The sequence below is a fragment of the Macaca thibetana genome, chromosome 2, assembly GCF_024542745.1.
Source record: "Macaca thibetana thibetana isolate TM-01 chromosome 2, ASM2454274v1, whole genome shotgun sequence".
Taxonomy (NCBI): domain Eukaryota; kingdom Metazoa; phylum Chordata; class Mammalia; order Primates; family Cercopithecidae; genus Macaca; species Macaca thibetana.
Genome location: NC_065579.1, coordinates 52,358,636 through 52,373,518, shown reverse-complemented (window position 1 = coordinate 52,373,518; position 14,883 = coordinate 52,358,636). Strand labels below are relative to the sequence as shown.

Here is a 14,883-nt window from a genome sequence, read left to right as displayed (position 1 = left end):
TCCAGAATAAAGCTAGGAAACAAGATCAATAATTTCTTTTTTATTTGAATTGATATGGAGAGATTTAAGCAAAGGGAAATCATAAAAGATGCAACTGACATTCTTTTTGTCTTTATCAAATTTAGTTCTTAATAACAATAGCATAACTGCAAACATTTAATGACTGTAACCTTCAGTTTTATTTTACTAACACAGTACCGATTTATTAGGATTTTGATTTTATGATATTCCAGCTCTACGAAGAAAAGATCATCTGGTGTGTGCCTCTCATTTGGTACACACAGATGCTGTGTGTTCACTCAATGGATATAATACCTTGACATTTCAGAAAACAAAATGAATGTGCACTCTGGAGGACAATGCCTTTTAATTGATATGTTACTGTCTTTGTGTGTTTGCATTGCTATAAAGGAATACCTGAGGCTGGGTAATTTGTAAAGAGGTTTATTTGGCTCATAGTTCTGCAGGCTATACAAGAAAACACACACACACGCACACACACAAAAGGCATGGCACCAGCACCTGTTTCTGATGGCCTGCTTCCACTCATGCAAGGTGGAAGGTGAAGGGGAGCCTGTGTGAGAAGAGATCACATGATGAGAGGGGAGAAGAGAAGTGCCAGACTCTTGAACAACTAGCTCGCACAGGAACTAAGAGTAAGAATTCATTCACTGTGGCAGAAGTCACCAAGCCATTCATGAGGGATCCACTTCCCTGACCCAAACATCCTCCCATTGGGCCTTACCTCCAACACTAGGGATCAGATTTCGACATAAGGATCAAATATCCAAACAATGGTAGTTAAATTCACACTAATACTACAATCACATCATCATTCTTAAAAAAAAAAAAAAAAAAAAAAAAATCCAATCAAACATTGTCATTCTAGCTACATGCAACAAAATAGTTTCTCTAAAAACAAGAATTTTAAGTGGATTATGCTTACACTAGCAATGCATGTCCTCTACAATTGTCACATAATCAGTACAACCCAGTAAAGAAGATTTATGCATAATTCACATTCTATAGTATTTGACAAATCCTGTAAAAACATAAAGAGGTTAAATGTAATAACTACAGAATTCTTAACAAAATCGTTGACAGCAAGAGTTCAGAAACAAATAGAAAAAGTAAATCCATGAAAACCAAACAGGCATCAGAAAAATTCTCCATTAGTATTATAAACAAACGTAGGCCGGGTGCGGTGGCTCACACCTGTAATCCCAGTACTTTGGGAGGCCAAGGCAGGCAGATCACCTGAGGTCAGGAGTTCGAGACCATCCTAGCCAATATGGTGAAACCCTGTCTCTACTAAAAATACAAAAATTAGCCAGGTGTGGTGGCACATGCCTGTAATCCCAGCTACGCAGGAAGCTGAGGCACAACAATTGCCTGAACCCAGGAGGCATAGGTTGCAGTGAGTTAAGATTGCACCACTGCACTCCAGCCTGGGTGACAAAGCGAGGCTCCATCTTAAAAAAAAAAAAAAAAAAAAAAAAAAAAGGAATCAAGACTAAGAGGAATTCTTTGGTAATGAGACAAAAAACATGCTGTTTTCCAAAACATAACAAACACAACCACAACAAAGACCCTCACTCATTCATCACTTACTACAGCACTTGCCATTTGCAATTTGTCATTATAATTCAGTTTATAGTTGAACACAACCTGGTTAATTAAAGTTGATACAATTTGCTTATCAATCTGATTAAAGGGATCATAATGATGGAAATGGTCAGATCCTAACTAGAGGAATTATTTCAGTACTCAGAATTCAAAGAGAATGGCAACTGGCAAGAAGGGATAGTGCAGGTAAACAAAAGTAGGGAGAACAATTATAATGTCTTAATAAGGGTACTGTTATTGCCATTAGTTATTCTGTTAATTTCAAAGGTGATGATTATTCATTCACTTGTTTCATGAAACAGGGAATATATCAAATGTAAAATATAATGAATTATTTTATTACTTATCACTTACAGAAGAAGGGAGATATTACTGAATTCATCAAAGTGGCTGGACATTCTTTTATACCAGCAGTATATAAAAATACCTGGTTTCATATCCTTGTCAGTTGTGGATATTGTTAGACTCATATTTTTACTAATTTGATAAGTGTGAATTGGCATCTAGATATAATGTATACAAGCAGACATATTTAAAAGATGTTCACTAAAAAAGAAAGTAAAAAACTGGCATCTACCAGCAAATGAATGAAAAAATAAATTGTGGCATATCCATAAAATGTAGTATGCAACAGTTAAAATGAATTAGGAATATGTAATAACAAAAAATTCAAATACAGTGTTAGATGAAAAAGCAAGTTTTAAAACCAGAGCAAAGAAAATTTAAATGGAAGCACAACGTTTATAGATGTATATATGGCAGAAAAAAATATATATATATGTATGTTTTGTAACATAAATGGGAAAGATACACATAAGTTTCAGGATAATGATCATCTATAAGGAGCGAGGTAAGGGAACAGAATATGGTAGGATAAAAAGGATGTTTCAGTAGTATCTGTAATATTTTATTTCTTCTTTCAAAAATACTAACCTCTAGGTAGCAGATATACAGGATGCTCTGTTATTCTTATACTCTAATCTATGCTTGAAATATTTCAATTTTTAAAAAGTGAAAGCAATCTAAATGTCCAGTGACACAAGGGATTGGTTACATTATGGTGTAATTCAAGTACTATAATAAATTGCATAATTTTGAATGATGATATGAATGTATAGATTTTTATATGGAAAGATATCCATGATATTGGATATGCCATCCAACATACTGCCAATTTTTTAAGTTGCAAAATAGCACATATAAGTGCATAAAACGAAGGCGTGAATGTGTCTACACAAGTTCACACAGTTGTACCCAAACGTCTGCCACTATCTTTAATTGTAGAATTATGTATGATTTTCATATTCTTTTTAAACTTTATTGATATTTAATATTTTATATATTTATGGGGTGCATGTCATAATTTGTTTCATGCATAAAACGTGTAATGATCAAGTCAGGATACTTGAGGAATCTATTACCTTGAGTATTTATCATTTATATGTGTTGAGAACATTTCAAGTTCTCTCTTCTAGCTACTTTAAAATATACTTAATGCATTATTGCTAACTATAGTCACCCTACTCTGTTATGGAACATTAGAACTTACACCTTCTATCTAACTGTATGTTTGTATCCACTGACCAACCTCTCATCTCCCCCTCTCAACCACACCCTTTTCTCACCCTCTGGTATCTATCGATCTACTCTCAATCTCCATAAGATCAAATTTTCAGCTTCTACAAATGAGTGGGAACATTGGATATTTGTTCTTTCTCTGCCTGCATAATTCCACTTAACATAATAATCTCTAGTTCCATTCATGTTGTGACAAATGACATGATTTCATTCATTTTTACAGTTAAATAGTATTACATTCCACGTACATACTTTTTAAAATTCATTAATATATTCATGGACAGTAGGCTGATTCCACATCTTGGCTATTGTGAATAGTGATATAGTAAACATGCAAGTGCAGGTATCCCTTGGATACACTTCTTTTCCTTTGGATAAACAGCCAGTGGTGGGACTGCTGGATCCTATGGTAGTGCTATATTTAGTTCTCCCCAATCCTCTTTTCAGTTTTTTTTTTTTTTGAAATCACCATACCATTTTCCATAGTAGTTGTACTAATTTACATTCCCACCAACAGTGTATGAGTTCCCTCTTCTCTGAATCCTTGCCAAAATCTGTAATTTTTTTGTCATTTTAATAATAGCCATCCTAATTGGATTAAGATGCTATCTCGCTGTGGTTTTTACATTTCCCTGATGATTAGTGATATTAAACATTTTTTTCATATGCCCGTTGGCCATTTGTACGTCTTCTTTTGAGAAATATCTGTTTAGATCATTGGCCCTTTTTAAAATCAGTCTGTTTTTACTGTTGAGATGTTCAAATTCCTTATATATTCTGGATATTAGTCCCTTGTCAGATGGATAGTTTGCAAATACCTTCTCCCATTCAACAGGTTGTCTCTTCACTCTGTTGATTCCTTTGCTGTGCAAAAGCTTTTTAGTTCAATATAGTCTCATTTGTCTATTTTTCTTTTTGTTGTCTGTGCTTTTGTGATCTTAGCTGTAAAATCTTTGCCTAGATCAATGCCCTGAAGTGTTTTCCATATGTTTTCTTCCAGTAGTTTTATAGCTTTGAGGCTTTAATTCTTTAATCCATCTTGAGTTGATTTTTGTATATGGTCAGAGACAAGGGTTCAGTTTCATTCTTCTGTATATGGATATCCAATTTTCCCAGCATTCTTTATTGAAGAGACTGTCCTTTCCCCAACGTATGTTCTTGGCACCTTTGTCAAAAATCATTTGGCTATAAATATGTGAATTTACTTCTGGATCCTCTACTCTGTAGCGTTGGTCTCTGACTGTTTTTATATCAATACCATACTGTTTTGGTTCTTATAGCCTTGTTACATATATGTGTGTGTATGTAATATGTATATATGTGTGTGTATATATGTATAAATACTACATATATATACACACACACACACTTTTTAGATGGAGTCTCTCTCTGTTGCCCAGGCTGGGGTGCAGTGGCATGATCTCAGTTCACTGCAACCTGCATCTCCCGGGTTCAAGTGATTCTCCTGCCTCAGCCTCCCGAGTAGCTGGGACTACAGGTGCCCACCACCATGCCCAGCTAATTTTCATATTTTTAGTAGAGACGGAGTTTCACCATGTTGGCCAGGTTGGTCTTGAACTCCTGACCTCAAATGCTCCACCCACCTCAGGCTCCCCAAGTGCTGGGATTACAGGTGTGAGCCACCACACCCGTTTGCCTTGTAATATATTTCGATGTCAGGTAGTGTGATGTCTCCAGCTTTGTTCTTTTTGTTCAGGATTTCTTTGGCTATTTGAGGTCTTTTCTGGTTCCATATAAATTTTAGGATCGTTTTTTCTATTTCTGTGAAAAATGACATTGATATTTTGATAGAAATTTCACTGAATCTGTAGACTGCTTTGGGCAGTATGGTCGTTTTAATTATACCAATTCTTCTACTCCATGAGCCATATTCTTTTTCATATCTATATCATCTTAATTTTAATGGTGAGCATATATCACTCTTTTAATGAGAAAAATATTTTTTCATGAGCAGAATAAAAAATTAGTCTTTTGCCATATTGAACTGAGAAAGCCAGTAAGAAAATCTAATAAAAACTACTTAGTGAACAAAAAAGATGCCCAGTAATGCAATGAGAAAAAGAAGGGAGTATGGCGATTTATGAAATAAAGAACCTGAGTCTCCTTTGACTTCCTCTATGTGTGTGTGTGTCTTTACCTCCCCTCTTCTCTAAGTGATAACTTGCCATGACAAAATAATTATTTTCTAAATCAAATGAAATGCTATATTCCTGCTTGATTTAATAAATGAATAAGCAACCAAGACTTTTTGAAATTAAGAGGAAACGGTTTATTTTAGAAGCTCAAAATTCACTACAAAAGTATTCTTTTTATATTATCTAACTACGTGCATTTAAAAATGTCCTTAGACCTTAGAATTCTTATTTCATGTATAACCAGATGGTTTTACTCTTTATTTTGACAATGCTATTTCTTTTTTTTTTTTTTTTTTTTTGAGACGGAGTCTCGCTCTGCCGCCCAGGCTGGAGTGCAGTGGCCGGATCTCAGCTCACTGCAAGCTCCGCCTCCCGGGTTCATGCCATTCTCCTGCCTCAGCCTCCTGAGGAGCTGGGACTTAGTTATTCTTTGAAAAAGGAACTCTGACCTTTGTTTTAGTTTACAAACTGAGGGTGATACTGTAACATAAGGGTGAGGAAGTTCAGCACATTGAGCCTTAACCAGGGCTTTCTTCACATCATAAAACCGTGTAAGTGGTCTGAGAGGAAAAATATACTAAGTGGCACTGAGCTTCTTTCCTGCAAAGAAAGCAGGCAAAGGAAGTAGCACAAATAAACCATCCAACCAACCACAGTTCTTTGCAATGTTTGCATTTTCCTTCACCAGGGGAAAAAAACTCTCTTCTAATCTCAAGACTTTATATAAAATGAAATCATTTCCTGTAATAAGAATTTTGAAATTAACCGGTAAATTACTTTCAAAGAACAAGCCTAGTTTGTGGAAAATTAACTGGTGATGATATAGGGCACTAATTTAATGAATAATGATGAGAGGAAATAAATTATATATGATATAAGAAAAACCACTTATTTGCAACTTTGTTCTGGATAGTAGGAACAGTATAGTCTAGGACAAATCTGCATCCCATGATCGTCATCTCCTCTGTCTTCTTCTTCTTCAACATAAAGAATATACCCTGACTACCAGGTTACAAAACACAGTATATGTGGATCATGGTAAATCTAGCCCAAGAGTTGTGTTGCTGAAAACGAGATTTGCCATTGATAATTATACTCAGGTAATCTGACACTTGGCTTACTGATCAAAGCTTCCTTATCAGAGATAAATCTTGTTTTCAATTTTTTAACAATCATTATCTCCTCCACCTATCAAGGCACTTCCTAAAAATATAGAAACAAGAAAACTGGAGAAGCTTGATTCTCCTGAGACTAGCCCTCAACGTGTAACTAAATTATTCCAATTATACTGATAATAAAAAGTATAGCAAGAAACCTTGCTTGCTAGCATTACACATCTACATGTAAAGTCTTGACTATTGTCTTGTTCTATTTTGTGTTTCTATAACAGGACACCTGAGGCAGGTTATTTATAAAGGAAGGAGTTTTATTTAACCCATGGTTGTGCAGGCTGTTCAAGCAGCATGGCACTGGCACCTGCTCAGCTTCTGGTTAGGGCTGCATCAAAACATGATGGAGAAGGCCAAAGGAGAAGTGGGCATATGTGAAGAGGGACCAAACCTAAGGGGTGTCCTGGCTTTATAACAACCCACTCTTGAGGGAACTAATCCATTTTGTTAGAACTAATTCCAACTAGCCAGAGAGAGAATAGCATCAAGCCGTTTCATGAGGGATCTGCCCCCATGACCCAAACACCTCCCACTAGGCCCCATCTCCCAACACCCCCACACTGTAGATCAAATTTCAACATGTGATTTGGTGGGGATGAAAAAACCATATCCAAACCATAATAACTACTCAATAATGATTCTTTAATACTTGGTTATCCATTTGAAAAAAGTAAAAATAGAGTTGCATGTTACATTATACAATAATAATTATTGGCCTCCTAAGCATAGAGTGGGGGAAGGGGTGAGGGGAAAGGTAATCTTTACCAATTTTTTGAGGACATAGGAAAGTATATTTATACTGCTAAGAAACATTATTTATCTTTTCAAAGACAAAACATGTTTTCCAAAAAGAACAGTTGTGTCGTTCTGAATTTTGCCCAAACATATAAATACACTGTTCAAATGAACTGTAAACTAATTACTAATGGTACTCAAGGTTACAAGGTCTAAAAAGGTTGTATGGAAAACGTAACTTCCTAAACAGCCAATTAAAATATAAAACTACAAACACAGCACTTACCTAGATAAAAAAATAAAATCTTTCTTTTAAAACGTCTGTAACACTGATGTGCCATATTTTAATCCATGCAAAGATTCACATTTTTGCATTAAAGCTCAAATAGCTCAAAATTCCTTGGCTTTGTCATTTTCTTATACCTGAATAGTATTTTTTAAAATACAGGAGAGGACAGAAAAAGGCTTTAAATACAATTAACCTAATATTGGGGCATATATAAACAGAATGCAAACACAGAATTTCAACTGATATGTTATACTATAAATATCTGATGTCTTATAAATGATTCTGATGGAATCCAGGGATGTTATAAAAGCTACAAAATACAGAACATAAATTAGACCTACAAAAACTATCTCACCTAAACTCTCCGGGCAGAGTTTAAAAGTAAGATACTTTGGGCTGGGCACGGTGGCTCACGCCTGTAATCCCAGCACTTTGGGAGGCCAAGGCAGGTGGATCATGAAGTCAGGAGATTGAGACCATCCTGGCTAACACGGTGAAACTCCACCTCTACTAAAAATACAAAAAAATTAGCCGGGCGTGGTGGCAGGCGCCTGTAGTCCCAGCTACTCGGGAGGCTGAGGCAGGAGAATGGCGTGAACCCAGGAGGCTGGAGCTTGCAGTGAGCCAAGATCGCACCACTGCACTCCAGCCTGGGCGACAGAGCGAGACTCTGTCTCAAAAAAAAAAAAAAAGTAAGATATTTTGGCCAGGTGCAGTAGCTCATGCCTATAATCCCATCACTTTAGGAGGCCGAAGCAGGAGGATTGCTTGAAGCCAGGGGTTCGCAACCAGCCTGGGAAACATAGCAAGATTCCATTTCTAAAAATATTTAAAAATTAGCACAGTGGCACACTACTATAGTCCTAGCTACACAGGAGCCTGAGGTGGGAGGATTGCTTGAGCCCAGCAGTTGGTGGTTTCAGTGAGCTATGATCATGCCACTGCACTCCAGCCTGGGCAACAGAGCAAGACTCCGTCTCAAAAAAAAAAAAAAAAATTATTTTTCAGCTAAGTCTCTTAATATATTTTTAAATTAACTTAGTTGTATTTTTAATGTATTTAATTAATTGGTTTTACAGACATTACACTATAGTGAGCTACCTCACTTCATTATTATCAAGTCTTTGTAAACAAATATAAATCTTTGCATGGCTGGCATTTTGAATTCTGATTCTGGGCAATGGCAAAACCAGTCATGCAACTATAAAAGCTACCCATAATAATCCAATAATTTTGTTGGAATATTTCACTTCTCTTCTTGCCTATGTCACAGTACAAAAAGCAGACAAATAGATCTAACACCATTTTTTTTTTTTTTTGGCCAGGCAGTGAATAAGCAAATTTGTCAACATATCTTTTAAATGTAAACCAAATTCATAGTAACTTATTAATTGAGGAGCACCAATAAGATTATGCTTATCAAGAATTAATAGAGCTCTTTAAAATAAGCTTATTCAGCAGAAAGGCTCTTCGGTGAGAAGGAAGAATCTGACTTCTTATGGTAGAATGAAAGAAAGGTTGCCAGATCATCATTAACAATCAGAGAAATGCAAATTAAAACAAGATAACACTTTTGCCCATCAGATTGGCAAGAGTTAAAAAGACTGATAATATCTAGTGTTGGCAAGACTATAGGGAGATACGTATTCTCCTACAATGTTAATGGGAATAAATTAGCACAGCCTTTGCAAAGATAATTTGGCAGTATCTATGAAACTTTCAGATGTATGTACCCATTGATTTCATCAATTCTACTTCCAGACCTCTATCCTAGAGAAGTAACAACTTTGGAAAGAGGAAATTACTAATAAACTATGATCATTCACATTACAGAATACCATGCAGTGCTTAACAGGAACATACTAGAGTTATAGATGCCGCTGTGGAAAGAGCTCTAAAACAGAAGAGGTAGGGGAATCACGCTGCAGAGTAATTATTTATTTATTGTCATTTTTTTGAGACAAGGTCTTACTCTGTCGCCCAGGCTGGAGTGCAATGGCACGATCTCGGCTCACTGCAACCTCACCTTCCTGGGTTCAAGTGATTCTCCCACCTCAGCCTCCAAGTAGTTGGGACCACAGACTTGCGCCCACCATGCCCAGCTACTTTTTGGTAGAGACAGGGTTTCACCATGTTGCTCAGGCTGGTTTCTTGACCTCAAGTGATCTACCCACCTTGGCCTCCCAAAGTGCTGGGACTGCAGGTGTGAGCCACTGCAGCCAGCCCAGCCTTGCAGGGTAATTACTGCAGTAGACATCTGTCAATCGTGGTGCTCCACATTTTCTGAAGCCACTATGCATTCCACCTTCCCAAAGTAGGCTAAAACAACAAAAATAACAACAACAACAACAACAACAACAACCTATACTGTGTTTCCCAGCCTTCCTCATAGCTAGGTATTTCACCAAAATATGTAGCAAGTAACTATGTGGCCAAAAGTCTATCAATCAGAAAAATCCAAGTGTTGGATTTGGAAGCAGACACGTAAGGAAACAGTCTGAAAAAGGGTATCTCTTTGATTAGCTTGGGTGGTAGAAGAGGCTGAATGTTGTGAGGTAAAACCACAAAGGCTTCCTGATGAGAGAAAAAACAATGTGGTTTGAGGGTTCATTAGCTGCACCACTCATCTACAAAACCAGTCCTACAAGGTCGTTCTGCGTTTTATTCCTGAAACAGTTTAGAAACTGCCTGTCCAGGCTAAAATGATACTCTGAATATCTTTATCTCTTTATAAACCCCTTTCTGGGTAAAACTAGCTAGAGCAGATTTCATTGTAAGAATTAAGAAACTTTTCATGTATATAAATGATAACCATTTATGAAGTATATGTGTCCATAAACTGATGAACAAAAAAGAACGAAAAAGCATTACATGTTCAGAAAAGGATCTGAAGGCCCGTAAAATCACTGATAATATTTAACCCTGAAGAGGGAAGTGTGACTGCTACATATAGGTAAGGAAAGAATAAAAGAAGGTGTTTACTTTTCCTTATGTGTATTTCTTTTTGGTTGAAATATTTTTATGAGAAATAGTCATAAAATGCTATGAATTTTTTAAAATAATTTAAAAGCTGAACATCCCTCCCAGAGGTGCCTACCATCCTAATTAAGAATAACAGGTCTCCCCGTCTCTACTAAAAAATACAAAAAAATTAGCCGGGCGTGGTGGCGGGCCCCTGTAGTCCCAGCTACTCGGGAGGCTGAGGCAGGAGAATGGTGTGAACCCGAGAGGTGGAGCTTGCAGTGAGCTGAGATCCAGCCACTGCACTCCAGCCTGGGTGACAGAGCGAGACTCCGTCTCAAAAAAAAATAAAAAAATAAAAAATAATAGGTTTATGGTATCTTACTAAGAAATTCTGGCTAGGCACGGTAGCTCATGCCTGAAATCCCAGTACTTTGGGAGGCTGAAGTGGGCAGACAGCTTCAAGAGTTCAAGACCAGCCTGGGCAACATGGCAAAACCCCATCTCTACAAAAAAAAAAACAAAAACCTGCCGGGCATGGTGCTGCACACTTAGTCTCAGCCACTTGGGAGGTTGAGGTGGGAGGATCATTTGAGCTCAGAAGGTGAACACTGCAGTGAGCCAAGACTGTGCTACTGCACTCCAGCATGGACAACAGTGTGAAAATCTACCTTAAAAAAAAAAAAAAAGAGGAATTTTAAGAAAATCAGAATAAACTGAAAGCATTCTATGGTACATATCTATACAACTTCATGTATTTATATAACAAAAAACTAATATCTTGAAATGAGAAAGTACTTTCTAACCACCAGAGGTAGAGGAAAAAGACAATAATTTTTAACTAAACAAAACTTTTGAAACCTTAAAAAAAATTAAAAGATAAAGGAAAAACTGAGGAAGGGATAATCTGAAGCATATATGGCAAACAATAAATTGATACTTCCAATATATAAAGAACTCTTACAAAGCACAAGGACACTTTAATTTCAAATTGGGCAAAGAGCATTAATAGTCCATTCTCTCTCTCTCTCTCTCTCTCAGATTGGGCAAAAGCATTAATAGTCCATTTTCTCTCTCTCTCTCTCTCTCTCTCTCACACACACACACACACACACACGCAGCAAAAAATATGTTTACGTTCACTAGATTTTTTAAAATCAAATTAGCAAAAGTTCGATAATATCTAGTATTTAAGAGGGTATGGGGAAAAGGACAGTCTCAGACGTTACTGATGGAATTCTAAATTGTTCTAAACTTTTTGAAGGAAGAACTGAAAATACAGAACAAAATTTTAAATATTCATGTCATAAAGCAATTCTACATTTGGAAATGTATCCTATGGAGATAAATGGATGAATACACAAAGAAAAACATTCATTGTAGCACTGTAATAGTAAAAACTAGACAACCTAAATATCCACTATGAAAAACTAAAGCAATGTTCAAAATCCATACTATTTCATGATATTGCAAAACTATGCAGCCGTTACAATTAATAATGTAAATCCTTACATATCAGCATGAAAAACATGATCATAACATACAGTTAAAAGAAAAAGGTAGGTAACCAAATAGCATGTTTCTATTAGTGTTAAATATAGATTCACTGTATATGAAAGCATTTACACATATATGTAAATGTGTGTGTGTATATATATATGTACACACACACACACATCTACAAACACACGCATAGCACGTATCCTAAAAAAACAGGTCTGAAATGTAATATACCAAAATGTCAACCACAGCTAGTTCATAATAATACAATCCTAGGTGATTTTCACTTTCTTTCTGATACCTTTTGAATAATCTGACCCTTTACAAATGACTATGTATAGGTTTTATAATAATAGTAAGAAATTATTTCATTGTTTAAATAATAAACAATAAAAATCACCTTATTAAATACCTTGTGTCTTTACAATGTATTACCAACTGTCTTACCTTTAAACCTTCAGCTGGAAGTCTATAACCAAATCTTGCAGGGAGGTCATCAAATGTCTGAGATGCATTTTCAAAGTTATACTAAAAATAAAATTTTAAATATTCAAGTTAAGACTAATTTAGACATAACATTAAAAACAAAGATTTATTAAATTACATATAATTATTATTTTGACAATTCTGATTACTATCACAGCTTATCAAAATAAAACTGAATTTGTAAATGTACATCCACTAAAATAGAAGGAATATATACAATTTACAACATATACAAATGCTTAAATTGGATTCTGATTTCAAATGTTATTATTGAGCAGCAACACTAATTCAGCCTACTGTTTTCTGAGTTGTTCCCATAGACAATTTCCTAGCAAGGAATTTTCCAGATAGATCATCTTCCAGGAGGAGTATTCCATTTTATTTTCTCTATATTATAAAGGTCTGATTTACTGGAAGAAATTTACGGCATTTCTGGCTCTAGCTATGAAAAATGACTTTCTTTTTGGAAAGAAGCAGCATCATATCATATTTTTAAGGCATGTCAATTTTGTATAAGCTGAACATTTTTATCCAGGGTTGAACACTGAAGAGACCAAATTCAATGAAATGCATATATGGAAAAAGCTGGAGGTATTCAAACTCTTCAACAACTTTCCCCCTTCCACACAGATATAGATTCCAATGCTACAATATTTATTAGTCCTTTACTGAAAAAAAACAAAAGTTCTTTGTGCTTTTAGAAGAGAACAGTAATGATAATAGTTGAGATGAGTTTGCTTCATCATTTAATAATGTTCAATTTGCTATACAGAGAGCAAGAGAAACAAGGGATATGGATGAAACTCAGCACAGATAGTAAACAAGTAACTTTTGAAACATAAGTGAAAATTACGTACTAAAAATTAAGGTAGGTGTTCATAACCTGTAGGACATAAATACAAAAAAAAAGAACACATTTGTTTTGCATATAGATACAAAGGATGGTTTAAAGATAGATAAAAAGGAAGAAAGCAGGAGTGTTATATATAGATAAGAAAAGATGGAAGGATCAAGTAAACTTTAAGTATTCACAAAGTATGGATTAGGTCACACATCCAGACTGATAGCTACGTTATCCCTGAATCAAACACCCATTGGTTAACGCTATCCTAGCCTCTTATGTCGTCTGCCAGAGGCATGCAGATAAGCAACTCCACAGTTTAACAGCCAATTATAGCTGTGACCAGTTGCCTTGCATCTCTCCGGCAGAGCAAGCAAATGTTGGATCTAGACACCTTCCATCTGTCAAGTCCCCTTGGCTCACCATCAACTCAGGTCCTGGTAACCGTACCACACTGTCAGCAGGAAAAGTTGATGCAGCATACAGGAAGACTGGACAAACTACAACAGGTGACCCAGGATTCAGGTAGTGTGGTTTTTGCATCCCACTGGAACCCTATCTTGAGTGTCTTAGCCTGTTCATCTTGTACCTTTGCCTCTCACTGTATGCTTGTAATTAGCTCAGGAAACTGTGTGATTCAAGCATCTAAATGCAGTCACTAAACCTATTCATTCTGTTATTGCTGGGATAATCATTCTAGTAGTGTACTTGGAGGCCACCAAGCATACGTGGTAATTGCTTCAGCGTGATTTCCCATTGCAACAATAATTCATATTTGCAGAGTACTCCATAGTTTACAAAATACTTTAGAGTTACAAAATGCTTTTAAACCCATTATCACAATCTATCATTTAATCTCTTAATTAAAACATGTTTAATTGATTTAATTCACCTATGATCAGGTTAATGTTGAACCTGAAAAAAACATTTAATTCCTCCTAGCCAAGTATGCCATTGTAAAATAAAGTAACTTATCTAGATCAATGGAAATAGACCAAGGACAAATACAAATGTGTGTAAGCAGTATTTTTTAATGTACTTTTGAAATTAGGAAATCGAGAATCTACAAACTATATACTAAAGTATTTTTTTATCTCTTCCTATTACTTAAGAGTTTCACTATTACGGCTAAAATTATAGAAATAAAATACCTAGCTTGAACTACAGTACTTGTAACACTGAGATGTGGATTAAGTTTTGTTACTGAGTGAAACCCTTTTTGAAACTGCTTTGTCTTTCCTTAACAGCAAAATAAGGATTGTCTCATATGGCCTCTTAAAATCATATTGTTTAAAACAAAAAATGTTCCTACAGTGAACAAGACTAACAAAGGTACTTTCCGTTTTTGGTATAAGGAGGGAGGGGAGTAATGCTCATAAAATTAAAGCACGTTCACTGTTTAAAAATCTGAAGTAGTAGGCTGGGTGCGGTGGCTCATGCCTGTAATCCTAGCACTTTGGGAGGCTGAGGTGGGCAGATCAACTGAGGTCAGGAGTTCAAGACCAGCCAGGCCAACATGTTGAAACCCCATCTCTACTAAAA

The 14,883-nt window shown here is 35.9% G+C and overlaps 1 protein-coding gene across 2 annotated transcripts in view; it reads right to left on the bottom strand.

The window, feature by feature from the left end:
• RNF13 (ring finger protein 13) overlaps positions 1-14,883 on the bottom strand; it is a 159,609-nt gene that overhangs the window by 107,085 nt on the left and 37,641 nt on the right. For both annotated transcript variants that reach the window (XM_050779780.1, XM_050779781.1), the window contains exon 3: positions 12,462-12,542. In XM_050779780.1, the coding sequence (XP_050635737.1) occupies positions 12,462-12,542 (81 nt within the window). The remainder of the gene's footprint in view (positions 1-12,461; positions 12,543-14,883) is intronic.